The 26,176-nt window shown below is 43.9% G+C and overlaps 1 protein-coding gene across 1 annotated transcript in view; it reads left to right on the forward strand.

The window, feature by feature from the left end:
• Nucleotides 1–24,813, forward strand: part of LOC121955216 (NHS-like protein 1) — a 133,742-nt gene extending 108,929 nt beyond the window's left edge. Inside the window, 7 exon segments of the mRNA XM_042503065.1 lie at nt 4,887–5,014; nt 7,443–7,635; nt 11,664–11,795; nt 13,552–15,835; nt 15,837–16,807; nt 17,826–17,958; nt 21,918–24,813. Coding sequence (XP_042358999.1) covers nt 4,887–5,014; nt 7,443–7,635; nt 11,664–11,795; nt 13,552–15,835; nt 15,837–16,807; nt 17,826–17,958; nt 21,918–22,587 — 4,511 coding nt within the window. The 3' untranslated portion in view covers nt 22,588–24,813.
• The last annotated feature ends 1,363 nt before the right edge of the window (nt 24,814–26,176 follow it).

The raw sequence follows: 26,176 nt of genomic DNA on the forward strand, positions 1-26,176 counted from the left end.
TCTTTTTTCAAATTCAAATCATTCATAAGCCACCTGTGCACTTTGACTATTTCACAAGCCACGTGTTAAATAAATGTCTCAGGAATCTTAATAGTATTTGGTTCTCCTCCCGGCTGAAACGAGGGAGGTGGAGTAATTCTCTGGTATATTCAGTGAATATAGTAAAGAGTAGAGTAAAAGATAAATGGACTCCATTTTTATAGCGCTTTTCTTGTCTTAGTGACCACTTTACAACACAAGCACCATTCACACACACATTCATACGCTGGTGGCCAAGGCTACATTGCAAAGTGCTTCCTGTTCATCACACAATTATCTAGATGCCTTCTCATTCACCAATTCACAATGTGCGGCTCCTTATCAAGGACACTTGGACTGCAGGGGCCAGGGATTAAACCACTGACCCTGTGATAAGGAGATGAGTGCTCTTTCTTCCGAGCCACAGCTGTCCATTAAAACATTACACCTTCCAAAACAGACATGAAACATCAAAATTAAAAGAAAGAACGCCATTTCAGGTGTCAGAATGTCTTTCGGTCAGAATTGTATAAAAAAGAAAAAGAAATATGCACATTAGAGGACTTCTAACCAGAGATTTTTTTTGTCATTTTTGCTTTAAAAGAGACAATAACCATTAATTGACTGTCATACCTGTAGCCTTCCCTATCCCATACTCCAATTAGTATTTACATCTGTATCAACCAAACCAAAATATTCACACAAATCTCATTTGTGGGAATGTTCCTGGGCGTCATCACATTTGTCAATGTGAGATCATGGCATCAAAGTTTAAACAGCGTTTACAACATTGTAAAATTGTCCAAACCTGTAATTTGTGTTCAGTTTAAAGTGTAACCAACAACACAACAGTGTGAGATCCTCTTCTTCCTGTTCATCTGGTACGAGTGGATAAAAACAGACAGCCTTTTTGTCAAATAAACATAGAGTCGAGTCACAATAAAGTGACAACTTTTAATATTCTCACAACATTGCCACAACAGGAAGTGGGAATACCAGTAAATACATGTGTTACTGGTAAAGTTATCCACTCATTTCTCAGATAACAGTTTTATAGGCAGGTGTGAGTAAAGTTTTAGAGGTGTGTATGTGTGCTTATGTGAGTGTACACGGCGGGTGTGTTACAGTTAAGGCTTGTTTACATGCGAGGGCGGCCTTGTGTGTTAGCAGATAAAAAAAACTGATAAAGGGAGAAAGAGAGATAAATGGGGGAGAAGCCTATTGTAACCTGATGCTTACAGTGTGTAAAGCATTAGTCACCTGCTTTAACACACACACACACACACACCCATGCTACAGGCTGTCTTTCTTTGCCATTGTTTGACCCCTGCGTTGAAGCTGTTGCATGTTACTTCCTGCAATATTGATGTTGCTAAGTACACAAATACCACCTGGGAGGTTGGATTAATTCAGCCCCCTCATCCTGTCACCGTCCTATCATCCTGTCATCACCTCCCAGCCCCAGGGGTCCTAACTGAAAGACAACAGGTGTCCAACGAGAGCACCTGTGCTGTCCAGTTGAGTCTTTTTGTGTGTTTAGGCTCTTTAATCCCTTGTCCACTCCCAGGAAGTTTACGAGTAGAGGTTACAAATCTTACTACCAGCCTTATGGAAATAGATTCAATGTTTTTTTTTTAATATTACATCCATATCTTTAAGCTGCCATAATTTACATATGTGTGGTAGTAAAACCTGTATTCTTGCAAAATATTTTATAATTTAGAGGTTATTTCAGGTTAAACCAGGCTATACCCTTGCCTTCATGCACATGTAACAAGTCTCTAAATCCCGTGCCACCAGCATGATCAGAGCAAGCTGCACGAGTCTGCTTTCTGCTCCGCAACGCTGAATAATCGATAATCAGTCAGGTGGCAAAGTGCATCCACTCTTTACTTTCACACACTCACGTGGATTTCAGCTTGTGTTTAGCAGCGAGGTTGTGTTTGCAAGCGGCTGTTGACTTACAGACAACGTGCCAACGGGTCGAAATACATCAGAGACGTTACATAACAGTTATGTTCAATAATATCCAAATAATTATGCATTGATTTAGTCAGTGCTGTCATTCAGTGATAGCCAGAGGCATTACTTTTATTTTTATTCATCTAAAAATATGGGTAGATTTAAGAAAGAAAAATACTGCTTTCAAGCTGTAAGATATGACAAAAAAATCAGCGTCATTTTATCCCAATAATCATCATCTATTCTAATTATAATCGATTTAGTGTGTAGCATGGATAATTAACTTGACTTAATACACAGCTTTTTTTTTTTTAGACATATTAAATGACAAGTGCTTACAGTGATGAATCTATCACCTTCAGCTTTGCAGAGCTTTATAGTGAGTTTCAGCTTATTCTTTTGTTGTCTGGACTGAAACTTTATTGTTTTGTTTCACTTTCAATGCTCCCATATGCCCTTTTCTCATATGAACTCTGGACAATGTCAATCAAGACTCTCTTAATAAGAAACTGTTTGTTAACAAGTTTGCCATATTGACCCAAACACAACTGGTTTCTGCTGCCCCCAGATGGCCAAAAACATAAGTCATCACAGGTTTAATGAAAAGTTGCTCAAAAATTTCTAACATAAGGCAGCTTGAACACCAAAGAGGACACAGTGAAGGTCACTGCTAAGTGGTAGACGCATAACAGGAATCATATTACATTTGAAAATATTATTATAGCTTACTCTATGTGTAGCTTTCTATATATATTTCACTGCCCATATGTCCTTTGTGCATCTTTTGGTCACCATCCATAGCACTGAATAGGCACCACACTGCATAGGTCAATTTCTAACTTTGCACATTTGATTACCATGCCACTGAAACATAAATACAGATACTCCCTGTTCATAACATGGTATCATTTTTGTTGTCAGCATCCTTCATTTTCTCTGCTCGTCCTCGTGCCGCTTACAAGTCCCCTCCCTTCAGTTCTGCCTGGCAACAACCAGCTCATCAAGGCTTATTTATTTTATCAACCATCCCCAATCACGCAACACCAATCATCATAACAGCTCCGCTCCCCGTCATCATACTCATTATCATCACGCTTTTCTGAATCCTTTCTTCCACACCGCTACCACATCAGCATGTAGTTACAGTTGCTACCTTTGCCAACCCCATTAGGCTCCATTAACTGACAGTATTATACATGCACCAGCGTGTCTCTCCATGGAGAGGGGGCTGTAATTAGCTATGGAGATAAATGGCACATAAAAGGGATCACAAGCAGCATCTCTGAGGTGCCAGGATGGGACTGATGTGCGTGTGCTCTGGTGCATGTGTGTCAGTCACCAAAAGGGTTTTTGATTGAGCATCAAATACTGAATAATTCCCAGTGATTAAAGATTAAACACACATTTGTATGGATCAGAGTTAATGTGAAGAGAAAGACTAAAAAGACTCATGCTTGTTTTTTGATATAATGTATTTGAGAGGGGCAATTTAGAGGGTTTTTTTTGTAAGGTTTGCCCTTGAACAGATAAGATTTCTTTACCCATAAGATTACAGGCAAACTCACATAAAACCCTCAATTGTGTGTTTTAGTTAGCAGTACTCCATAAATATAATAAAGTATATATACAAGATCAGACAAAGGATGCACTAGAAGATATTTGCAGAGGGAAAACGAGAGACGACGTGCTAAACGCCCCCTCAGAGAAAGCGGGGGGTGAAGGAGAGAGGGGGACAGTTCTGCCATCTGTGTGTGACAGACTGAAACTGATACCCCCTCCTCTGGTTACACACACACACACACACACACACACACACACACACACACACACACACACACACACACACACACACACACACACACACACACAGTCAAAGATGATAAGTGTGTGTTTGTGTCCTATAGATATTTTGCATATCCCTTCTACTACAGCGTTATTGGCTGAATTACTTTGTATGCGCACAAATTAGCCTGTACAATATACACCATATATTTATTAATATTGATATATAGAAAGTCCAAGTTCAATTGACAAGAATCAGGTTTTTTTTTTTTTTACATAAATATACCTTTTGTAAAAATAAAAAAAAAATAAGGGACATGTTGAACTGTTTTGTATCGCACTTAATAAAGGTAGTGAAGGGGTTTATCATAACATGAAATTGCAAGAAAAGATCTCATAATTAAGAGATCAGAATCTTGGAATTTTAATTTAAAAAAGGTCAATTTTCTGTAAGCTTGGCTGCAAGATAAGACAGTGGGCAATGATGGAGCTATGGCATTTAATCTGCTTTTATCCCCCCTCTGTATGAGACACTGGGAAATTTTAGTATCTAAAAGACAACTGAGTTTGTGACCATATTCTATAACTTATCAAAATCTGAATTGTGCTTTTTGTGGGGGTTTTTTTGTATTGTTGTCCTTGTTTTTATTTATTTTATGTGCTCTTTTACAGTGTGCTCTTTAATATGTACGGTATTGCTTGCCCTGTTTTAATGTATTGTATTAGAAACTACAGTTTGACATGAGCCAACTTGGCTAAACTGACGCTTTTACAGAGATGTTTATTGTTGTTCACTAACCCTGTAATCTTAAACTGTATTAATAAATAGATAGATATTCATAATGTGGATGGCATTAATATTAGCTTGTCAGCACTGCACAAACACCTCTAGTTGCTGGAGATGTCAGATGGAAAGTCCAGTCTGACATCCTTCACTCTGAGGAACAGAGCAATACCTGTAGAACTACTTCAACCAGTATTGGATCCTCAATAGATATAAATTCATGCATTTCCAGTTTATTAATAATAACACATTTTCATGTAATTACATGATACATGTTGGAAGCAAAGATTTTTTTTTCTGTCTGTGTGATGAGTTCCTCTGTTTCTTTTCTGTCCTGCAGAATGCGACAAGTTGAGGAAAGATGGTTTCCGGAGCTCTCAGTACTATTCTCAGGGTCCCACCTTTTCTGACCCCTTACAGTCCACCAGCAGCCTGCAGGATGAGGAAGAGGATGATAATGACAAGAAGGTACACATACTCACAAAAATACACAGTCACTCTAAGCTGAGTACATTAAAGTGGGGCTGCTTGTGTGCACAGCAGTGCATTGCAGCCTAGCCTAGTGAGAGCTACAACTCACCTCCATTGATGTTATTCTGACCCCTAGTGGTCAGAAAGGAGAATGCATTTTCCCCTCAGTGTACACGAGTTACTTCTCTGATTCCTCCCCTGGCTCTACTTTCAGATTTTTTTCTAAAAACAAAAGTTATCAGCTTTAACTCTTGAAACCCTTAGAAATCACCTAAAACGCGTATAGCCATGAATCTAGTTCATTAAAACACAATTTTAGAAAAGCAGGTATTAGAATGTGGAGGCTTATGGGGTTGGGTGGATTTGGTTGGTGAGAGGGTGTCGACAGGGGGGCTTGATTGGTAACAAACAAATACACACTGGGAAATGACAGGCAAACCGCAAAATTAAAGTTCAATAGCCAGGTTTCTATCTTTTCTTATCTTTAGGTTTAGTTAGACTTAAATGGTAGACAGAGAACTTGCATTACACTGACACTCAAGTGTTGTCATGAACAAGGTGAATGTTAAACTCACTTTGTTTTGATTGCATCTCATTCTCTGACCTGTCATAATTTTTCAGGCAGAACTTTAATTTATGGAGAGAATAAACACTTTCTGGCTTTTGATGTTTTGCCATTTCACTAGCCTTGCTCTACACTTGCTGGGACTGTTGTTTGTCTGATGTCACACTACAGTAATTTCACAGGAGGGGGGCAGATGGAGAGAAAGAGGCAGAGATGAGGAGACAGAAAAATAATGGGAAAAACAAACAAAGACAAAAACTATTATTTAGAAATCTTTTTACTGACAGCCCATTAGTGTGAAGTGAAGTGTAAATGTTTTGACAGTCAGATATGCCTCTCCTCTGCTCATTTTTATTTCTCACACACAACATAATATGAGGGGTCCTGAGAGGGTCAGAGGGTCTTTCACTGTTATTATCAGGGTCTCCTTTGTCTCCCCCAGAGCCGCTCAATGTCGGCCGCTCGTTTCATGCCCACCCCGACCCTTGACCCTTCATAACACACTGTTGTCTTTCTAAAACTGTCGACTCCCATCTCCCATGATCCGTCTTTCTTTTGCTGGTTGTCTCTCTTCCCCCGTCACTTCCTGTTGTCCTGAGGCCAGTGAGCCTAACTTTGCCTGACAGCAGCTTCTAAAGGAGAGACAGGGCCGCAGGTTGAGCCACAATACAGAATAACATGCAACCAAACTATAGCTTAGATTCTCTCTGTGCATCCTCCCCTCTTCTCCCCCCTCTCTTGCCGCTCCCATTTATCCATCCATGCATGGTTTGTGTGAAAGCAATAACAGCCATCCTTTCTATCCGGGCTGATGCTCGGGAAGGACATTCGGAATGATTGCTGGGCAGATTTTGGACGACATTTTTTCTAGCAATTCGAGGATTTTTTCTCCATGTCGCTGAAGCTCGACCTGTTGCAGATGCAGCCAGGCAAATTTTGGGTGATGCAGTGAAAGTGAAGACTCATAATTTTGTTTCTAGTTTGATTTAATTAAAAACAGTTTGGGATTATTTGTGCTCACAGTTCTCTTATTTCCTACCTGTGTTTACTTATGATTCAAAGCAACGATTTCAAATCTCACACCAACAGCAAACTGTTAAAAAAATAGCTGGTTTTCTTTTGACTAACAGCTCAATTTCAAGCCTGGATGCTGCAGTAAAAGGTTGTCGTCTGTTGCTTCTGTGCAGTAAATTGTGCTTCAGGATTGAGAACTGTTAGTGTGTGAACAACACAGTTTAATGCATGAGTGATTCTCTGTCTTTCTCCTCGCTGTTGCTCTCTTGCTTTTATCTTGACATCTTTTAAAACGCTCTGTCAGTTTACTTGGATGGATTTGTGTGTGATAGTGTGTGTGTGAGAGAGTGTGTGTGTTTCCATTTGGGTTTGATTGATCGTGAAACATGTTTACAGCACCACAAGCTTCTAAAGGTCACAGCGAAGTAATATATTAAGGTCTGTTTGTGTGTGCCAATAAAGTCTGTACTGTCTGTCAGTTATAGTTTGGGACAATTAAGTTCTGTTCTGCTCTATAATATTCTGTTTCCACTCTTCTATTAACATGACATTTTGTCTCAATATTTTTTCTTTATCCATGACTTCTGTGCTCTGAGTCAGTATGACTAAACATTTGTTTTCCATTGATTTTTATAACCGCAGTTTATGTTTCATGTCTTACACTCCCTTTTTCTCTTTCTCTCCCCTTTGCCTTCAATTCACTTCCTCCTCCCTTACTGTTTTAATTATCTGTCATTTATTATCTTTTTTGTTCCTTGTTTCTTCTCTTTCCTTGCCCCTTTTTCTGTCCTTGCTCCACTTCATGTTTTTTACATCGTTAACCCTTTCTCCCTCTTTCTCATACAGTCCACAGCTTCATCAGCAGAGGATGACAAATCTCAGCTCTCCATGAGGCCCCAGACCCCGCAGGGAGGGGAGGGGTACGAGGTTGACGGACAGGTGGTATGGAACAAGAGTGCACCCCTCCCCACCCCGGAGGAGAAGATGAGGCTGGCAGCTCAGGCCGTGCCCACAGACATAGTTCCCATCAACGTCACAGGTATGACCGCAATCATCCAACCATTTTCTCCATATCTAAATCAATAGCGAGTAGTGATCAATCACCATCAGTGTTGATAGAGGGAAACAAAATCTCCTGCTCCTCTAGCTCCATACAATCAAACTACTCGAGTTTGATGTAGACTCATTCATCCCCAGTGTCTATTCTGCAACATTAACTTCAAACCATCAATCACACATTTTGTTTTGTCTTGAAGGAATTTTCTGACATTTTTAGTTCGATTGCTGTTTTATTGAGTTTAATGAGAAGATCAATCTCATGTCTGTTTAATACAGAGACACTTTCATGTCAAGCTTAGCCTAACTTATGACAAAACTTGGAAGCAGGAGGACACATCTAGTCTCCATTCATAGACTGTATTACAGAACTGGATTAGCCACGGTGATGCCGCCTCTTGGTTTGTCGTTTTGAGGCCTTGAGTTTGGCATTTTGTCTGTTGTCATCTTGGGTTTTTTGGAGCCAGATGTGGCCATATTTGAATGAGAGGGTGGAGCTGTGGAGGATTGAACCGAAAACCTGAGGACACTTTGCATACTTACCTATAGCAGCAATCTGACTGCCAGTACAGGTGATGCTGTATGCAATTTTTAAAAATCATAAAAATTGTCATAGCATAGAAGCCATAAGAAATCATTAAAAAACTCATAGTATAGTGTGGCATCAAAAATTCACAAAAAAGTCATAGGAAAAAAACATAAAGAGTCATAGCATAACAGATCATTCAAATTGTCATTGTACAGTGTGTCAAAATTTTTTTTTAGAAAAGGTCACAGCATAGTATGTATAAAAGTATAATATGTCAAAAATAATGCAGGCGTAGTATAGTATGACATAAAACATATTTTTAAAAAGTCATAATATAGTATGCTATAAAAAATAGTAATAAAGTTATAATATAGTATGTCATAAAACATTTAGAAAAAAAACTCATAGTATAGTATGTCACAATTTTTTTTTTAAGTTATAGTATAGTATGCCATAAAAATCTACATTGCATACAAATTAAAATTTGTTCTGGATAAACAGCCAGATAAAAATTACTTTTGCCATATTACATGTACTATCTGGCTTTATTTGTCTTCTCATCGAATTCTCAATAAAGCAGCAAAGAAAAAAAATATGGGCAAATGTCAGACTGTTCCTTTAATTAACCCCCTGTGGCTGAGTGGATATAAACTAATCAATTACTGTATTCAGTCACCCACAGAGGAAAAAAACTGTATGTGTCAGTCATGGATGCATGCCTCTCTTCCTTTACTGTGTATATTTTCCCCTTCCATCATGCTTCCTGCAGACTGACCTTCACCTTCCTTTATGCGTGTGTGAGCGAGCGTCTGTGTGTGAAAATCGTTTGACAGCTCATCCAAGGGTCAAGGCTTTCCACTGACTTTATGTCAGATCACAGGGCGTTTGACAGATGAACACAGCAAAACGTGTCGATGCAATTCCCTTGTTAGCATGTCACATTTTTCCAGCGCCACACATACATTCAGATATAACAGCTTATTCTGCCAGTTGTGATTAATAATATATTACACTGTTGTTTGATGTTTCACTCATCTCACATCAGCCAGATATTTTTGTGAGGTGTGAAACAGGCGCGCAAAGACGAAAAAAAAAATGGCAGTTCAGTATAAGCATCTGAATTTTGCTGTTGTCAAGGCCAATATAACTGCAATCCAGCCGTCCTTCAGACACTAATGAGAGCTTAATGTGGTCCCACTCCACACAAATCACTGTTGACTGCATCTCCTGTCGCTTTACATTACTGAGAAAGAGAGAGACGAAACACACATACACACACATACAGAGACAGAGAGAGAGATCAGGGACTTTTCTGTCACTTTGAGGGGGAAGATGATAGACACTATCTGCCCTCATATCAATTTCTATTTCCCCAACGCCTGCAGGCTGTCACCAGCTAGCCAAACAGCAGAAGGAAGAGCAGTTCCCATAATAGTGGGTCGGCATAGCTCAATGTATCATAACAATCGGTCGATTTGTGTTAAAAGCACCAAATTTGGTGGATATGGTTATGGATACATAAAAAACAAGTCTGGATATCGGGCCATCACAAACTCTGACCCTGGTTTCCAAGGCAACCATTTTGAAAAATGGCTGCCAGCGGTTGGTTAAACTTTCCTATCCCATTGGATCCACATGCAATAATGGACATAATCTCGATCCTAGTAACCCTGAGAAGCAAATCAAATACTTACTAACAATTCTGTGGTCATTTACAAAGTAATTGGTCATTTCACTATGTTGTATTTTCATTATATTGTGCCGTGAATCAGTAAAGACTGCTCTATTATTTTGTCGGATGTTGGCACAGATGATTTTTATATGTAGTGGCCCAGTTATTTATGTGTTGTTAATGTATGCACTTAATGTATGTTTACAGGCACCCCAATTAAATTTCCAGTATTTCTATTTTGAGTGTTAAAGGCACAAGATCACCTGTGGGTATATAAGTTGTGAGCTCTCACTGTATTCTTCAGTTGGCAGTTAGCACCTAAAACCAGTAACACCATTGACCAGCCAACTCACTGGTTGGCTTTCCATCTATCCCTTCAGTCATTCTTTAAAATGTCAGCACTTTTACAAGTTTTACATGTCATTTTTACATTTGACTACATTTATACAGGAAGTTGTTTATTCTGATGATCTTCGTACCTGACAGAATTACCTACGCCATATTTACTTACATTTATAAAGTTGTCCATTCTGACAGATAATTGTAATATAAAAAATGATCTATTACCCCTAACAGAATGACATATGCCACATTCAACTCCTTTCATAATGTAAGTAGTCCATTCTGACAGAAATTTGTAGCTGACAGAATGACCTACGCCATCTTTAACTACATCCACCTTCCTACCTTCTACCTTCATACCTTTAAAAAATTACCCATTTTAAGGGGAAATAGTGAATGAATATTTGTCATTGAGAGACATATTGTTATTATTTTGAGATAGTGTGATTTTGTCATTATATTTGGTGTTGTTATATTGTTCCACCTTAATGCAGTTGGCAGTTAGCATCTAATACCAGTAATAATAATACCTAATAACAATAATATTTATAACAATCATACATAGATTGTTACACATTACACATACATTGTTACATGGCCTGTGTGTGTGTGTGTGTGTGTGTGTGTGTGTGTGTGTGTGTGTGTGTGTGTGTGTGTGTGTGTGTGTGTGTGTGTGTGTGTGTGTGTGTGTGTGAATGACTCTGTGTGCACGCTTCACCTCATACCTGCCCTTTGCATGTGTCTTTGTGATAAAAGCATGCACTGTACAGCTCACATATCTTACATGTATGTTTCTCAGTTACTGATATTTAATGAGAACAAACCACCAGCCAAAACTATATATATATTTTTTTTTTTGCGGGCTCCTGTTTGATCAGCTATTGCTTCTGTTAATTTTAATGATTTAAGCTGGGCCAGTAGCTGAGTGAAACTGAATGATTGAAAACACTTTGGCTGATGGATAAAAAGGTTAAAGGGTCAGGCCACTCGTATGACAAAAGAAAGCTTTCTTTCTTTCGACCAGTGGTTTAATGCAACAGACACTTTTGGTCGTATTTACCAAAAGTGTAGATATTATTTAAGTGTACATATTTGCCTCTGAGATTTCTGCCTTCACCCCAGTAAATAGATAAATATCAAGGAAACCAGGACAAAGCTAACTTTCAGGCTGGCCTACAAATAAACGTAATCTCTGCAGCACTTTATTGTATTGGCTTGGGCCCCCGAAATGCAAAAGACAAGTATCTTAAAACCTGGGCAAATAAAACAAAAAGAAGAAAAACGAGAAAACATTTTCTTCATAATTTGGTTGAACTGACCCTTTAGGCTTCTTGCCCTGATGATGTTGCATGTTCAACTTGAAAATAAAAAAAAACTTCTGCATGTTGTTGAGTGTGTTCCTACCAACTAACCGACTACTGTTTGCCTGTGTGTCCGCCTGCCTTGCTCTCGCCCTCCCGGCTACCAGGGGCAGTGTTTGACCGACAGGCGAGCATCCGGCGTTCCCTCATTAACACTGACACCGTATCCCGCCGGCCCAAGAAGGTCAAACGCAGAAAGACTATATCAGGGCTGCCTGACAACTTCAACCATGAGCTAGGTATGGATCACTGCGGGGCAACGTGTTGCCCTCTACTGTCCACTGACCTGTACCAACACTCTGGGCAAGCAGCACTTCTTCTGTCATTACTTCCTATAACCTTACTCACTATAGACTTATGCTTTTATCTATTAACTGTATGCACTGAGTGGAGAGCTCAGTATTATTCCTTCATATTGAAGGGAAGAAAATGACACACGCAAGTCCACAGTGTTGGATCAAGGCCCTGCAGATGTTCTGTTTCAGTTCTTCATACCAAGTGTCCCCATTTGCTCCTCCATCTTGTTTAACTGCATCCACAGCCAAGAACCAGTAATGAAATCCTTTTCAGTAGTTTTGTGGTTTTCCTTTCACCCTTTCTCCTCCTCCAGAAACTCTTGCACTCGTATAATCTGATTTTAAACTTTGCCTGTTGGAAAATCATGTCACATAGGAAAAGTTAACTGCAGCGTTTGCCATTCATATTGTGCCATAATCTTTCAGCTTAATTTGCTGCAGTCCTTTTTCTGTGAATTGTGTGTTAATTGTGTGTCCTTAATCCATACTGATAATCTTAGCATGTGTGTTGTACTTGCTTGCCAACATGTATTGAATATGAGAGAACAGACTCTTGATTATGGGCACCTAAAAAGGCCCCGCGTCATTTTCCGAACACAGGATCCTGAAACCCTCCTACAGACGGGGGCTCAATAACAAATATGAAGTTTTAAAGGTCCCCTGCTCTTAGTTACTCAGCTGAGCTGGGTGTTAAGCGAGCACTAAGCTTACTAAGCTGACGCTGTGCTGACGGCACTGCATGGCTGATGTTTATGTTCCACGTCTCTGAGCTGCGGGCAGCAGTGGTGTTTAAGGAGAATGTCATTTCTCTGTGGTGATAAGATCACCGAGGCTGATAGGAAAGGGGCTTTAAAGTCTGGTTAGTGACCAGCTGACGACAGCCTCTGAATGTCATGATTACTGGGCCGGGGTAATTGTCCCAGTGCTTCATCCCTCCCTCTCCCCTGCACAAGAGCTGCCTGCGAAGTAGACCTGCAGCTTAATCTATCGCAGCAGCAGCAGCAGCCAAGCTGTCACTCCAGCTTTTAGCAAAGGAGGAAGAGAGTGTATGTGTGGTTTAAAGAGAGAGAGCGAGACGAGGGGGGTGAGAGAGAAGAAAGGACGCAAGAGTGTGTGTATGTTTTGGGATACGAGCATCAACAGGAGAGGCACCACAGATGGGAGACACACTAGAGATCATCACCCGGTTTACAACTCATTCTTCATATTGTTTGTTTACTAGCCGGTATGTTCAGTGTGTGTGTGTCTTTATCTGCATTTCTGTTTGTCCTTGTCTCTGTGTCAACCTGTGTTTCTGTGTGTTCTGCCTTGTATGACAGTGCATGACCATGTCCACACTGTGTATGTTTGTGTCCATGTATGTGTTGTTGTCTGGCTCGCACCTCACCAGCTGTCTGTCCTGGACCTTAGGGTATAATTCGCTTTTTTATCGGACTGAGCCAGAGCCAGGATAGGAGAGGAAGCATAGCAGGGAGTCTCTCTGTCTTCCCCTTATACCCTTTTTTCCTAATGAAGACCAGAAGTTATTAACGCATGAGAGGGTTACCGCAAATCAAATTAATTAGCTTCCATGTGACCTCAGTTTATCGAACAGTCAGGCCAGAAAAACAGAAGGCATTAAAGAGACAAAACAGAAGGAGGAAGAAGAGAAAACAAGAGATTGATCATGTTTATTTTATTTTCCTTCTTGCTTTGACAGCAGCAAAAGGACACGGCGGAGAGCTCCGGCCGCATTCCATGTTCATCCCAGGACAGTACTCCACCTTGGGCAGAGTTGGGAGCGTAAACTCAACGCTCCGACGTTCAGAAACCAGAGACTCCGGCTGCCAGACAGAAGAGGTGAAGATTGTCCCCCCGTCCATGAGAAGAATCCGGGCTCAAAGAGGACAGGGGATCGCCGCTCAAATGGCCGGCCTTTCCAACTCCTCCTCGACAGGAAGTATATCCATCTCGAGCAGCGACAGCTCCGGGATCCTGATGCTGCCACAGTATAACAGAGATCCTTCACGCTTTCACAGTCTGCCCCGACAGGGCGCCAGGGTGTCCCTCAGCGCTGACCCCATCTGTAGCAGCACCCCCATCAAGTCAGAGGAGCAAACTACACCTCAGAGGCAGATCGGAAAGCTCCAGGTTGACGACACAGTAGTGCACATGAGAAACGCCCCGAGGACAGGCACCCTGCCCCGGCCCAAGTCTCAGGAGGTGAGGGGGACGCAGGCCAGTGATTGGGGTGGTGGTCCTGCATGTGTGGTCTCGCCACATGCCGCTTATTCCACCTCACTCATCCCCAACGCCACCATGTCCAGCTCCTGTGAGGTCATAACCCTCAACACCTCTGGTCAGCTCCCCCAGTCCCCCGCCTCGACTTACCCCACAGCTCGGCCGCTCAGTCTGGCTTCCTCCATCAACAATGACCCCAGTCCAGCAGGCTTCACCCACAGTTCCACCTGCCCGGCCTTGGCCACCTCTACTCCCACTCATGCACCAGAGGATGGTGGTCTGTTAGTAGCAGCACCTGCTAGCGAGTCAGGGCACTCGGATAGCAGTATACACAGCCACAGTACCTTGGCCCCCACGCCGCCATCCAGTCTGCCAGAGGAGCAGTGGATCTATGACACGCCGGAAAATGTAGTGGTTCCGCACCGCACTCTCACCTCCAGCTGCTCCACTCCCATAAACCAGCTGTACAGCAGCCTGGACCTCTCCTCAAGGACCACTACTGACTCCAGCTCCCTCTATTCCCAAGACAATGATGGATACTACACCTCCATGCACCTGGACTCAGGCCTGCGCTCTCGCAGCCATGGCAGTGGGCAGGGCGCGGCACCTGGACGTGCCACTAGGCACAGCATGTACGAATGCCGTGAGATGGCCAATCAGGAAGACTCTGGAAGCTTGTACAGTGACCGCTCTCTGTCCCGCAGCATCTCTCTCCGTAAGGCCAAGAAGCCTCCTCTGCCCCCAGCTCGCACTGACTCTCTGAGACGCAAGTCTGGTCCAAAAAAGCCCCTTGGAGGTGTGAGTGCCATCAGCGGTGCTAGTGAGTCAAACGGAGCCATGCTAAACGAGACTCTTATTGCAAGCTTGCAGCAGAGCCTGCAGATGGGGCTGAGGGGAGGGAAAGGAAAAGGGGCGTCACCTTCTTCACCGTCTCACAGCCCGAGCAGCGACTACGACGACCCTTGGGTGCTACGGCCACGCAGTCAGAGTAGCATCAGTGCAGGTAGCTCTGCAGCATCATTAACAGCTAACGCCAACTGTGGCGGTGTGTCCAATGTGTACTCGCTATGCCATGTGACTCCCGCTCACAGTGACACCAGCAGCTTGCGTTCAGACTATGCTGATTCCTGGGGCTACTACATGGACTACCCTCGTAACCATGGAGACCAGAGGGCACAGACACCCCCGGCAAACACCACAGATAACACTGGGGCTCACCCAGGAGAGTTACACAATGGAGGGGAGATTCTCAACAACGGGCAGGCACCTGGAGCTCCAGGCCAGGAGGGCGGGATGGCAGTGAAGCCCAAAATGTCCACCTCCTCACCAGATAGGGTGCACAGGCTGACCTCCCCATCCAGCGGGTACTCGAGCCAGTCCAACACGCCCACAGCTGGAACCCCAGTGCCCTCCTTCGTCAGGTCCATGTCTCCCTCGGGCAGCCGGCCCAAACCTAAAGTCCCAGAAAGAAAGTCATCTCTCCTCTCCTCTGTCTCCATGTCTTCCTCTTCCACCTCCCTCTCCTCCAACACCTCAGACTCACTCAAAAGCTCCGGACCTCCTCCTCCACCACCTCCCCCCTTGCCCCTGTCCTCCTCCTCAGCTCCCACCACCCCTCTCAGCCCACCTCCACCCTTCCCTCCCCCTCTACCACACCCTCCAGTGCAGGCAACCCTCTTCTAACTCCCCCAATTCCAACCACACCACAGGGTCTCATTCCACCACCTGCTTCCTCCCACCTCCCCTGAATTCCCTCCTCCTCCATAACGGGGTGATGAGCGGCTTGGGTGACCCATCCTACAATGGGAGCTTCAGTCCTCCCCCTCCACCTCCCCCTCCTGTCCCCTCCATGGGGCCCCCTCCTCCTCCTCCACTGCCTGCTGTTGTCCCACCTTCCTTCTCCCCGTCTTTTGTGAAGGCAGTGAAAGATGCTCCTAAACCAGCTCTTCCCAGCAGCCCCACAAAGTCACCCAAGCCGCTCATCACCCCGTTTGCGCTGCAGAGCGTTCAGCTCCGCTCCGTTAAACGGCCAGAGAAGGAGATTAACGGCCAATCAGATGACACCAGGGCTCAGCAAACAGGTGTGGACCTCCTTCAGGGTCTGAACCCCAAGAGCCTGGAGCATCTCACAATGATACACCTGTCAAACGGCTCCACAGAGGAAGATTCACGCAACTCCTCACCATCGCCTGTGTCAAAACTCTTAGAGGAGTTGTCTTTAGACTGCAGCATCACAGACAACACACCAGATTGTGCTGTCATAAACGGAAAAGCCGAAGATCACTTTCTCTTAAATGGAACAGATAAAGTTGAACCATTGGCCAGTCCACCAGAGAGCTCCCAAAGCTCTCCAGTCAAACAGAAACCCCCAGTCGTCTCCAAGAAACCCCAAATCTCTTTTCTCCCACCGTTTAGCCCCCAACCAATCACAGAACAGGTTCAAACTCAACAGGAGGATACAGCCAGCCTGTCGCAAGCAGAAGACCAAGTAGATGCGCCGCAAAAACAAATTCAGAAAGAAGAGGAAGAGAGTAAAAGTGAGCAACAGGAGGAAGAGACTTCAGAGAGCTCTGAGCCTCCAGCATCCACAGTGACTCTGGACGAGTCTCCCAGCCAGGAGAGGAGTCCTGACCACAGAGTGTGTACCAATGGAGAGGCTCATGAAGAGGAAGAGGAGGAGGGAGATGGGACAAGTAGCACGACTGGATCCATCAGTTCCAAGGAGGACGACACTAGTGAGTCTAATTTTTATTTCATTATGTTTTATATGTATATATTTTTTTATCATTAAATCAAAGTTTGAAACACTGATTTTAAACTGACAGTCAAAACAACCTTCATCTACTTATTAGTTAAGCTCATTACCATCATCCTTTATGGTTAGTAGTGATGCTGCTGCCTGCTGGATCTGCGTCCAGCCTCTCAGGCAGCTGTGAAATTCATTTCGCCCCGCAAAAGCAAAGGATTCAAACTTGAAACTGCCAGCTTTGAAAGGTTTGAAAAACTGTGAAAATAGCGCGGGATTGGCGGCTTATCACTTGGACAGCACTGCTGCAGCCTCCTCTCTGTCTCTCTCTTCCACATTTCATACGCAGAGATCTCTTGTGGCTACTGTCCCTTCGTTTTTCCCGCATTGCTCTTTTTCTCTACCCCCACCTCCTCTATACACCTCAGCCTCCACTGTCTACTCGACTTCTCTCCACCATCCATCCTTATTTCCAAATATCCGTTTTTGCACTTTTCCTCTTCTTTCCTGTGTATCTCTCACCCTCAGTCTGTCCTACTCCTCTCTCTCTCTCTTTCTGCCCTGCTTCCTATCTTTCCCTTCTTCTCTCTCCTAGGTAAGGGAGGGGGCAAGTGTCCCAGGGGAGATGCTTTTCGTGGTTGTAGGGAGAGGGGGGAGGGGCTCCATCGTATCAGAGGGGAGGGGAACAGATCTGGATGGAGGGGAGGATGGGGAGAGTGTAAAGTGAGACTGCCTGCAGCGGCTCAGGCAGTCGAAGCGCAGACGTGAGTGTGGAGGTTGAGAGGAGGAGGAGGAGAAAAGAGGCTGAACTAGAGAAGAAAAGAGAGGACAGCTAGAGACAGAGAGAGAATGTAAGAAGACAGTCCGACACCTCCTCCGTACCACTTCAGATTTCATAGACATCCAGGTTAAAGCGGTGGAATGGTGGATTCACAAGTGTGTGATGAGTAAACCTGAAGTGTGCGTGTTAACTATAATGTAACTGTGTGTATGTTTCTGCGTTTCAGGTGAAGTGTTCTACTCCAGTACGGCTGAATCGTCTCCGGTCCTGTCGGCCAACGGGGCCTCTGAGGAGAACATGGTGACCCCGACTCCGACGCGGCCCCGAACCACTGAGGACCTTTTTGCTGTCATTCACAGGTACAATGATGCATTTCTCTCTTTTTACACTTCCTGTCACACCTTCATCTCCTCCAACTTCCTTGCTCCTGACCTGCTTCAACTCCTGATATATAATTTATATATGGTTCTGTTTTTCTCTCTCTACCTTCTCCCCTTTTCTCTGTCAGCGTCTCATTCTCTCGTTCTCAGCAGCTCATAAACCACATCACCCTGATCTCCTTCCCCCTTTCAACCCATGATTTCTCTCTCCATCCTCCTCCTCCTCCTCTGCCCTCCACCTCTCAGTCATAACTTTAGCCGGCGCTGTCCCATCTGCAAGCATGCACATCTGTCAAATAGCAGGTCTCTGGAGCCTCTCAGCCCAGAGTGGCTTTTTCTGTTCCTGGTCAGTGGCCGATTTAAGAAGCAAAATGAGTCAGTTGTCACATGTTTATCGAGGCATCTGTGTTAGCGAAGCCACATTAGTGTTGCTCATTCTCAGCTGGAGAAAAAAGGCGGTTGCTTCATCCATTATTTAACTACTTGACACCCTCGGGTCCTAATCTAGGTTAGAGGCCACCGGAGAGATTTGTCTTTCTCCTTCTCTCTGTTTCTCTCGTTCTCGTACGCACTTCTCTCTGACATAGATTGCATACGTGCTTCAAAGGCAGCACACACATAAATTTCTCATGCAGCCCGCCAGTTTGTGTTTCACGGTCACGTGCAGCGGCAGTCGGAGTTCTCTTGAGCATCACAGGATTTCATTTCATGGGATTTTATTTCTGCCAGCGACAGATTGTCGATGTATTTATGGTGCACACATCACATGTGCAAGTGCGATTTATCGTGCAGTTTAATTGCACGTGAGGATTGTGTAAGCATGTGCGTGCAAACCTCGCAGTGGAATTGTGTTTATTTACCAATTGCTTTACTGCTCTCCTCTGTTGCACCTCCTGAGTATAGAACATAAAGGATCGTTTTACAGGTTTTTGATAAGTGGGAAGTGAAGTGATGACAGACTCCTGGTGATAATGTTGAAATGAAAGGAATTAATAACTGCGATGAAGAATGAGTCCGATTCACACAATCGCATAAACAAACAAGAGTTAAAGGTGCACCTTGTAGGTTTTAGGGGGATATATTAGCAGAAACAGAACAGAAGTATATTTTCGTAAGTGTATTATCACCTGAAAATAAAAATAGTTTTTTTTTTACCTTAGATTGAGCCATTCATAGGCATAGGGAGCAGGTCCTTCTCTACAGAGATGACCAAATAGCACCACCATGTTTCTACAATAGATAAGAAGGGACAGACCAAACACTAGCCTTTTTTACACGGAGATTGTGCTATAGAGCTACTACAAAGTCCCCTCTTTATGCTGCCTTTGCATTCATACACAGAACCAAACTACGAATGCATCATGCTGCTCCAGTGTGTAATTTTAGTAAGCATGCTGGCATCACAGAAGCAAAACAGGGGTAACAGGCATGACGGTTAACACAACAGCGCTAGCCTTTAGTGTGACATAAAATGTATGCATCAGCAGTGCTTTCTAAAGAATAACAATAACATAACGTGGCAATAACAGTTCTTTACAGTTTCTGTTATATGGAGGCTGATCTTGTTCTCTACTCAGTGGGGTAAGCAGCTCCTGAATCTTATCATTTTTCTAATTTTTAACCACTGTTCATCTGTTCTGAGTTATCTGCTAACCGCTGCTAGCCCTCAGAGCTCTGTGTGGTGCTGCCTCTGTTGCCGGCACAAAGGCAAGAAAACTCTGCCTCCCTGTTCCACAATCGTACCTCTTACACAGAACGGCGAGGCAGCGCAATAATGCGATATAACCACCTTAAACAGACAGTTTTATAGGGGCTTCTGGCTCTAGATTGGGCCATTTGCATTTTGATGTTGGCCACCAGAGTCAGCAGCCCCCGCACGACAAGCAGCATGGGAAATTAACTGATTTACTGTGAAACTGCTTTATTCAGTGTTTTCACTGGTTTTAATCACGTTTTGAGAGGAAGAGACCTTCACGTTCACAGTTAGCACATGGGAGAAGTTTCAGCTGGTTGCAATCTGCAATCCTCACCACTAGATGCCACAAAGTTCCACAGACTGCTCCTTCAAAATGCAAAAAGGTTATCTGTCGTCTTTGTCATTACGTTAAAATTCATTTGAACAACTTAAGTTATTGTCGGAAATATCAAGTGATGAAATGATATTTTGTACTTCAGAATGTAAGCTTTCTAATGTATTATTTGTATTTTGTTGATGCTGACTTTCTTGCTGTCTTCTTAGCTGTTACTTCTTCGCGTCGCCGATACATGTCCTCTACCCTTCTCACCTGTCCAATACCTTTGTTTCCCACTATGTCATCTCCCCTCCCTGTTCCCTGTCCTCTTCCTCTCTCTCTGTGGCAAAACAGAGTGATTAAAACCCTGAATTAAATGGCCTTCACAGTTACAGCATAAAATACAACCCGTCTGGAGGGAGATCCTCTAAACCAAATGTAATACAGCCAAGAGAAAGCGATCGATCAGGCACTCTGAGATACCTCTTAAATTGCAGCCTTGTTTACGTCTAAACCCGAGATGGGCTCTCCTGTGCTGCCAACATTTTTGCATTTAACAAAGCATGAGTTCAGTGTGGAGCCGTCTTGGTTGACTGAGTTCAGGTGTATGAGTGTATGCACGTGTGAATGTGTGTGAGAAAAGTCTTATGTAATGCTGACGGGCTAATGTGGCGAGGGAGCTCGCAGGGGGACGACGCTAGATGGAGGTTGAATTTGGGGCACAGACAAATATTTTGCAGGTTTTTTTTAAACAGACGGCAGACTCTCTCACAAACCCTCTAGCTCTTCTTCTCATTTGACCTTCAGAAGTATATTCCAGACAGGTTATTTTATCCTTTATAGAAGAGTTTCTTTCTGTGGATCTAATGTGAGGATTAAGGATTTTGTCTCACTGCGTCCTTCACTGCTCCCTTTAGCATCAAATGTCTCTTTCGTATCACATAATCTGTGCTCTTCATGACTTTCATCATCTGTCTCCTCTCCCTCCCTGTGCAGAGGGGACACGCAGTGGGTGGGTGCATCCTTTCTAGAGAGGTGCGAAGTGGCAGGTAGCCTCTTCTCTTTAATTAGCAAGCATTGTTTCTGCCACTGCAGTGACGCTATCTTTGGATTAGCAACAATAATCCCACGGTGCAACCCCCCGGACCACAGATTAATAAGGCTGTTTCCCTGCTCGCCCTAATCCGCTGTATTCTGCCAGTTGCAGCTTTATTGCTACGCCTTGGTGCAGGAGTTATGGACGATGTAGGCTGAGCGGTGCAGTCAACCACTCTGATACCCCCTGCTGAGAGGAGCCTGAATCGTCCTCTTGTCATTAAAACTGCTTTGGGCACTTTTCCCAGTTTGTGTTTTTGATTAATTTCATTGCGCCGCGTCTTGGCTTTCCCGCAGAGTTGCAGCGTCTGCAGCGTCTGCAGCTTCACTTGTAAAACCTCGTTGGATTTCTTTAACAAATATGTATAACTCTTGTTCTAATTGCCCTCCTTTATTTTTTTTTGAGCATCTGTGCCACTCAGTGCTCCTCTTTGTTTAAGATTTGTGCTTTGACGCTTGATTGCTGGGGGCAGTGCTGACATATGGCAAATTTAGGACAAAGATTTGAGACGAGCAGCAAGTATTTTAAGTGCTGTCTCTCTTTTTTTTTTTGCTACGACGACATGGAAACATTCACAAAGCTGCGTTGGGCAGTTTATCAAAGGCTGCTTCCTGCTCAGATATATGAAGTCCTTAAGCCTTGATTTGAATAATTGGATTTGATAGTTGTTTCCTGACAAAACTGCCCCCAACTTTTGCATTTCTTCTTCTTGCTCTTCCATCCAATTCAACATTTAACTTTTGAAAATTAATTAATCCTGCTTGGACTCACTCGCTCTGCAGAATTTCTTCAAGCACAGCATTAATCTGGCTATCTGTGTCTTACCCTAGGTCAAAACGCAAGGTCTTAGGTCGCAAGGAGTCCGAGGAGGACAAGTCCCGGGCTGGGAGCCAACCACATTCTCCACCCGTCACCCCCACAGGCGGCTCCCCAGGGATGGTATCCTCCTTGCCCCGCCAAACAGGCTCCATCCAGCGCAACCTCCGTAAGTCCTCCACCAGCAGCGACACCTTTAAGGCGCTTCTCCTAAAGAAGGGCAGCCGCTCAGAGACCAGCTTCAGGATGTCGGCCACTGAGATGCTTCGCTCCACGGACCCTCGCTTCCAGAGAACGCACTCCGAGTCAGCATTAGACTCCCCTGCTGCTTCTCCCTCCCCGCTGTCATCGCCACACAGCCCCTGTGCCTCTCCTGGCCGCGGTAAGAGGGCGACAGATGAGTGGAGCCGCTACGAGGCCTTGGCTCTTTCCTCACCGACATCATCGTCTTTCTCGATGAGCGGGTTAAAATACGGGCGCTCGCGCACGCCACCCTCTGCTGCCAGCAGCAAGTACAATGCGCGCAGCCGAATCCTCAGCAGCCCAATGACAGTAATCTGTGAGCGTGAGGGGGAGCTGGCTGAGAGCGAGTATGGGGACACTGCAGAGACCGGACCCACGGCTCAGGCACTCCCTGTACTCAACAACTCCAATGGCACTTTATCTGAAGAGAGCAGAAGCTAAAGCGCAAAGACCGCCCCTTAGACAGGGGGAGCTGAAACCACTCGTCATAACCAGGTAGGGGGCAGGAAGGGGAGCCGGTAGAGACACCTTCCTGAGCCCCACCCCTTCGACGCTGCCTCTGAGGGAGTGGATATGTCGGGCCCTTTTATGAGGTCCGAGGTCGACGCATTATGGACGGGGCTGAACTTGAAGTGGAGAACTGGTTCTGCTGCAGCTTTTCATGATTTTCACTCTGTCCTTCGTTTTGTGACTCACCCTTTGTGTTAAACGCCCGGTGTTCTTAGTTTGTTTTGCTGTTTTTTAACTTTCTCATCGTTAACACGCAGGAACCTTTTTAGGACAAAGTTCAGATGGAAGGTGAATTGAAGGAATTGAAAAGTCACAAGTTGTAACTTTGCTGCTGTGGTGCTACGTAGCTAGGCAGTTGAAAAGAGTGGAATGTAGAGGCGTGTCGGACAGATGCTCGCCTTGTGAATCTTCTCGGCTTCTGTTGGCTCTGGAAAGTGTTTTTAAGAGAGCACCACGGTTTGCAAGTGTTGGCTTCAAACAGCCTGTAATGTTGTGGAAAGAACACAAGGAGGATGTGGTACAACTGACGGCTCCATGGTACAACTTTGCCAGGTTTTGCTTTCTGCTCTTAGCTCAGAGGTTTAGTTTGCAGAGCTGGTATGTTCAGTGGTCCATAGGAAGTGCACAGGGCTCAGTGTTGTCTCCTAGTGACGGGCAGGAATAAAACAACTGTCGAGTGTAAAACGACTCAACCAAAACAGCAAATTTACTCTATAAAAAGGCTCATAAATCCTCTATTGATAAAATTTTAGTTTGTAGATTTTGCACTGTGCATAGGTCTTTATCTTTGTTTGTGACTATGTTTTAAAGATTGTTTTAATAAACAAGTGATGTCATGACTTGTGTTTGAGAGTTAAGTATGAATCTATAAATGTAAAGACAGAAGAAAGAAAAGCTTATTTTACTGTCAAGGTCTTTTAGTGAACATGTCAGTTACCAAAGAGCTAAAAAAAAATTAACTGCTTGCCGTTAATCTGGAAATGAAAACAATCTGAGAGTCATCGCTGAGTTTGCTGAGACCTGCTAGAAGCTTTTAGGGCTTAAATGATTTCTATAACGCTGTTTCTGCTAAGTTTATCCTTTTGCAGTTTTATATGAATCTGTATGTAAATACATAGAGAAAGGAGTTTTAAGTAACATTTTGACTTATTTTCAAAGACTGTACATGTTTAGAGCCCTGCGTTTGCTGGGAGGGAGTGGTTTTGTAGGTTATTTATTTTCACATAGCAGGGCTGCAAAAGGCGTCATGATCGAAGTCAACCAGCGAGGTGATGGTGGCACAGGGAAGGGTTAGGCCTGGGTCACACTGCATGCGCGAGCAGCATGTGACGGTTACCTCGCTAAACTGCTGCAGCTCGCACGCTTGTGGTATCCACTCGGCAGCGTTGTTGCTGCAGTGCTACTGCCAGAATTTCTGCAATTAAAAGCCAATTCTCCGCTCATTTTTGGAGCTGTGCACGCCACTGCTCTGTCAACAACACAGTCATGCAAATATTTTCTAGTAAAAAGCCTTGTGTTAACTTGAAGCGTTTCTTTTGAAAGAAACATTGTCAGATGGCTTTTATTTTAAAACAGATACAACAAAGGTTAAGGTTGAGGCAAAACTCTGAATCTCTATATGTGCCACAGTTGAGCAGAAGACGCATCACACCTGGGCAGAGCTGCTAATGCCTGCAGTGTGCCTGCTTGAACCTGCCAACACGGGCGCCAAAATAAAAACCAACAGGTTCCGCAACGGACACGCTCCGCTCACGCATGCAGTTTGGTCTGGGTGTTAGGAGGGGTAACAAAAAATGCAATAATGTCAATTATTATGCTAAAGCCTTCTGCTGCCCTTTATCCTGAGTCATGCATAGCCCGTGCTGGTGCTCTCAGCTGAGTAAATGCGGTCTCTAAAGAGCAAGCTGACAGGCATGAGACTTCATAACCTTCTAACAGCCATAACACCCGGTGGTTTAATCACCTGTGACCAAAGTGTGTTTCCCAGCTCCCGCCCGGACATGATCGAGCACTTGGGGCCCGGGCTTGTCTCATGACAGAAAAATGTCTCAATCGCAGAGAACGTGTGAAAAGACGGGGGGGCAGAAGAAGTAGTGGGGGTGGAGCTGCTAATGCTGTTGTGTATGTCTGTGTAATAAAAACAAAGTGATATTTAAAGAGTGGGTTTCTGTGTCATTTCTGTGCGTGCGTGTGTGTGTGATTTACTTCCATCTGCCAAACCAGCAGCCCAAAATCACAGCCTCATTAGTGCCGTCGCCATGGCACCCACACTCGTCCGTCATCTGGAGAGCTCCAGAGGCCATCGTTTACCCCTCCCGTCCCCCAGCAGGGTCATCAGTTATGTCTCCTTCTGGACATCCTATTAAGACAAACTAAATAACATGCTCAGCTCATAATAGAGCTTTCCACTGACTGCAGAGTGTTGAACTACAGCAACTGTTTGACTTACAGCTCGCAAACCCACGACTGAAACCTCTCAACATTCCCCGCAGCTCCTTGCTGCCTTTTCAACGCTTCGGCACGCTGAGTGATAGTTCCCAAGGGCACAGAAGCACTGACCGCCTCTCAGTATTTACAGTATGGTCCCTCCACCTTCGTTTCAGCAGAGTCACCTGCTCCCTGACGCCGTGTCCATCTGGCTGTCAGACAGCAATCAATACAAACTCCTCCCAGCTGAAATCACACGATTGATACCAGTTTGACTTTTTTTATCAGACAGTATGTATAACATACGTGGTATGTATGTATGTATGTATGTATGTATAACATACTGTCTGTAGGTTATGAAAATGCAAGACGTTTTTCGACATGCTATATCATGATGTTTTTTGTTTTTTGACAAGCTATAGTATGACATGCCTGGACATGCTATTCTTTGTGGTTTTCAGCCATTTTTTGGTCATATTTTCACATTTCTCGACATAATTTACTATGTCGTTTTCAGTTGTTGCTATATTGCATGCTATATTAAGATATTTTTTTGTTTTTTTTACCATGCTATGCTATTACGTATTTCGAAATGATATACTATGTGGTTTTCGGCTGTTTCTTACACATGTTGTATTTTGACATTTTTCACCATACTGCTATGACGTTTTCAGTCATTTTTTCCAAGTGCTATATTGAGCCATTCTATGTAGAATGGCCCTTTCAGGTGTTTTTTGGACATGCATTATTATGGTGTATAGGGTCGTTTTTGCAACGTTCTATGCCATGACGTGCCTCAGCATGCTACTTGATGTGGTTTTCAGCTGTTTTTGAGACGTCATATTATGACATTTTTCGTGATACTAAAGTATGGCATTTCATATATCAACATGATATATTTTGGTGTTTTGGGCAGTTTTTACAATATTCGATGCCAAAATGTGTCTGGGCATGCTATTTTATGTGCTATTTTATGTGGTTTTCAGCTGTTTTTGGAACATGTCATATATTATAATATGGCATTTTCAGTTGGTTTTTCAACACACCGTATTATGCTGTTTTGGGCTGCTTTTGACACATTCTATGCCATGGC

This window comes from Plectropomus leopardus, chromosome 16 (genome assembly GCF_008729295.1).
Source record: "Plectropomus leopardus isolate mb chromosome 16, YSFRI_Pleo_2.0, whole genome shotgun sequence".
NCBI lineage: Eukaryota > Metazoa > Chordata > Actinopteri > Perciformes > Serranidae > Plectropomus > Plectropomus leopardus.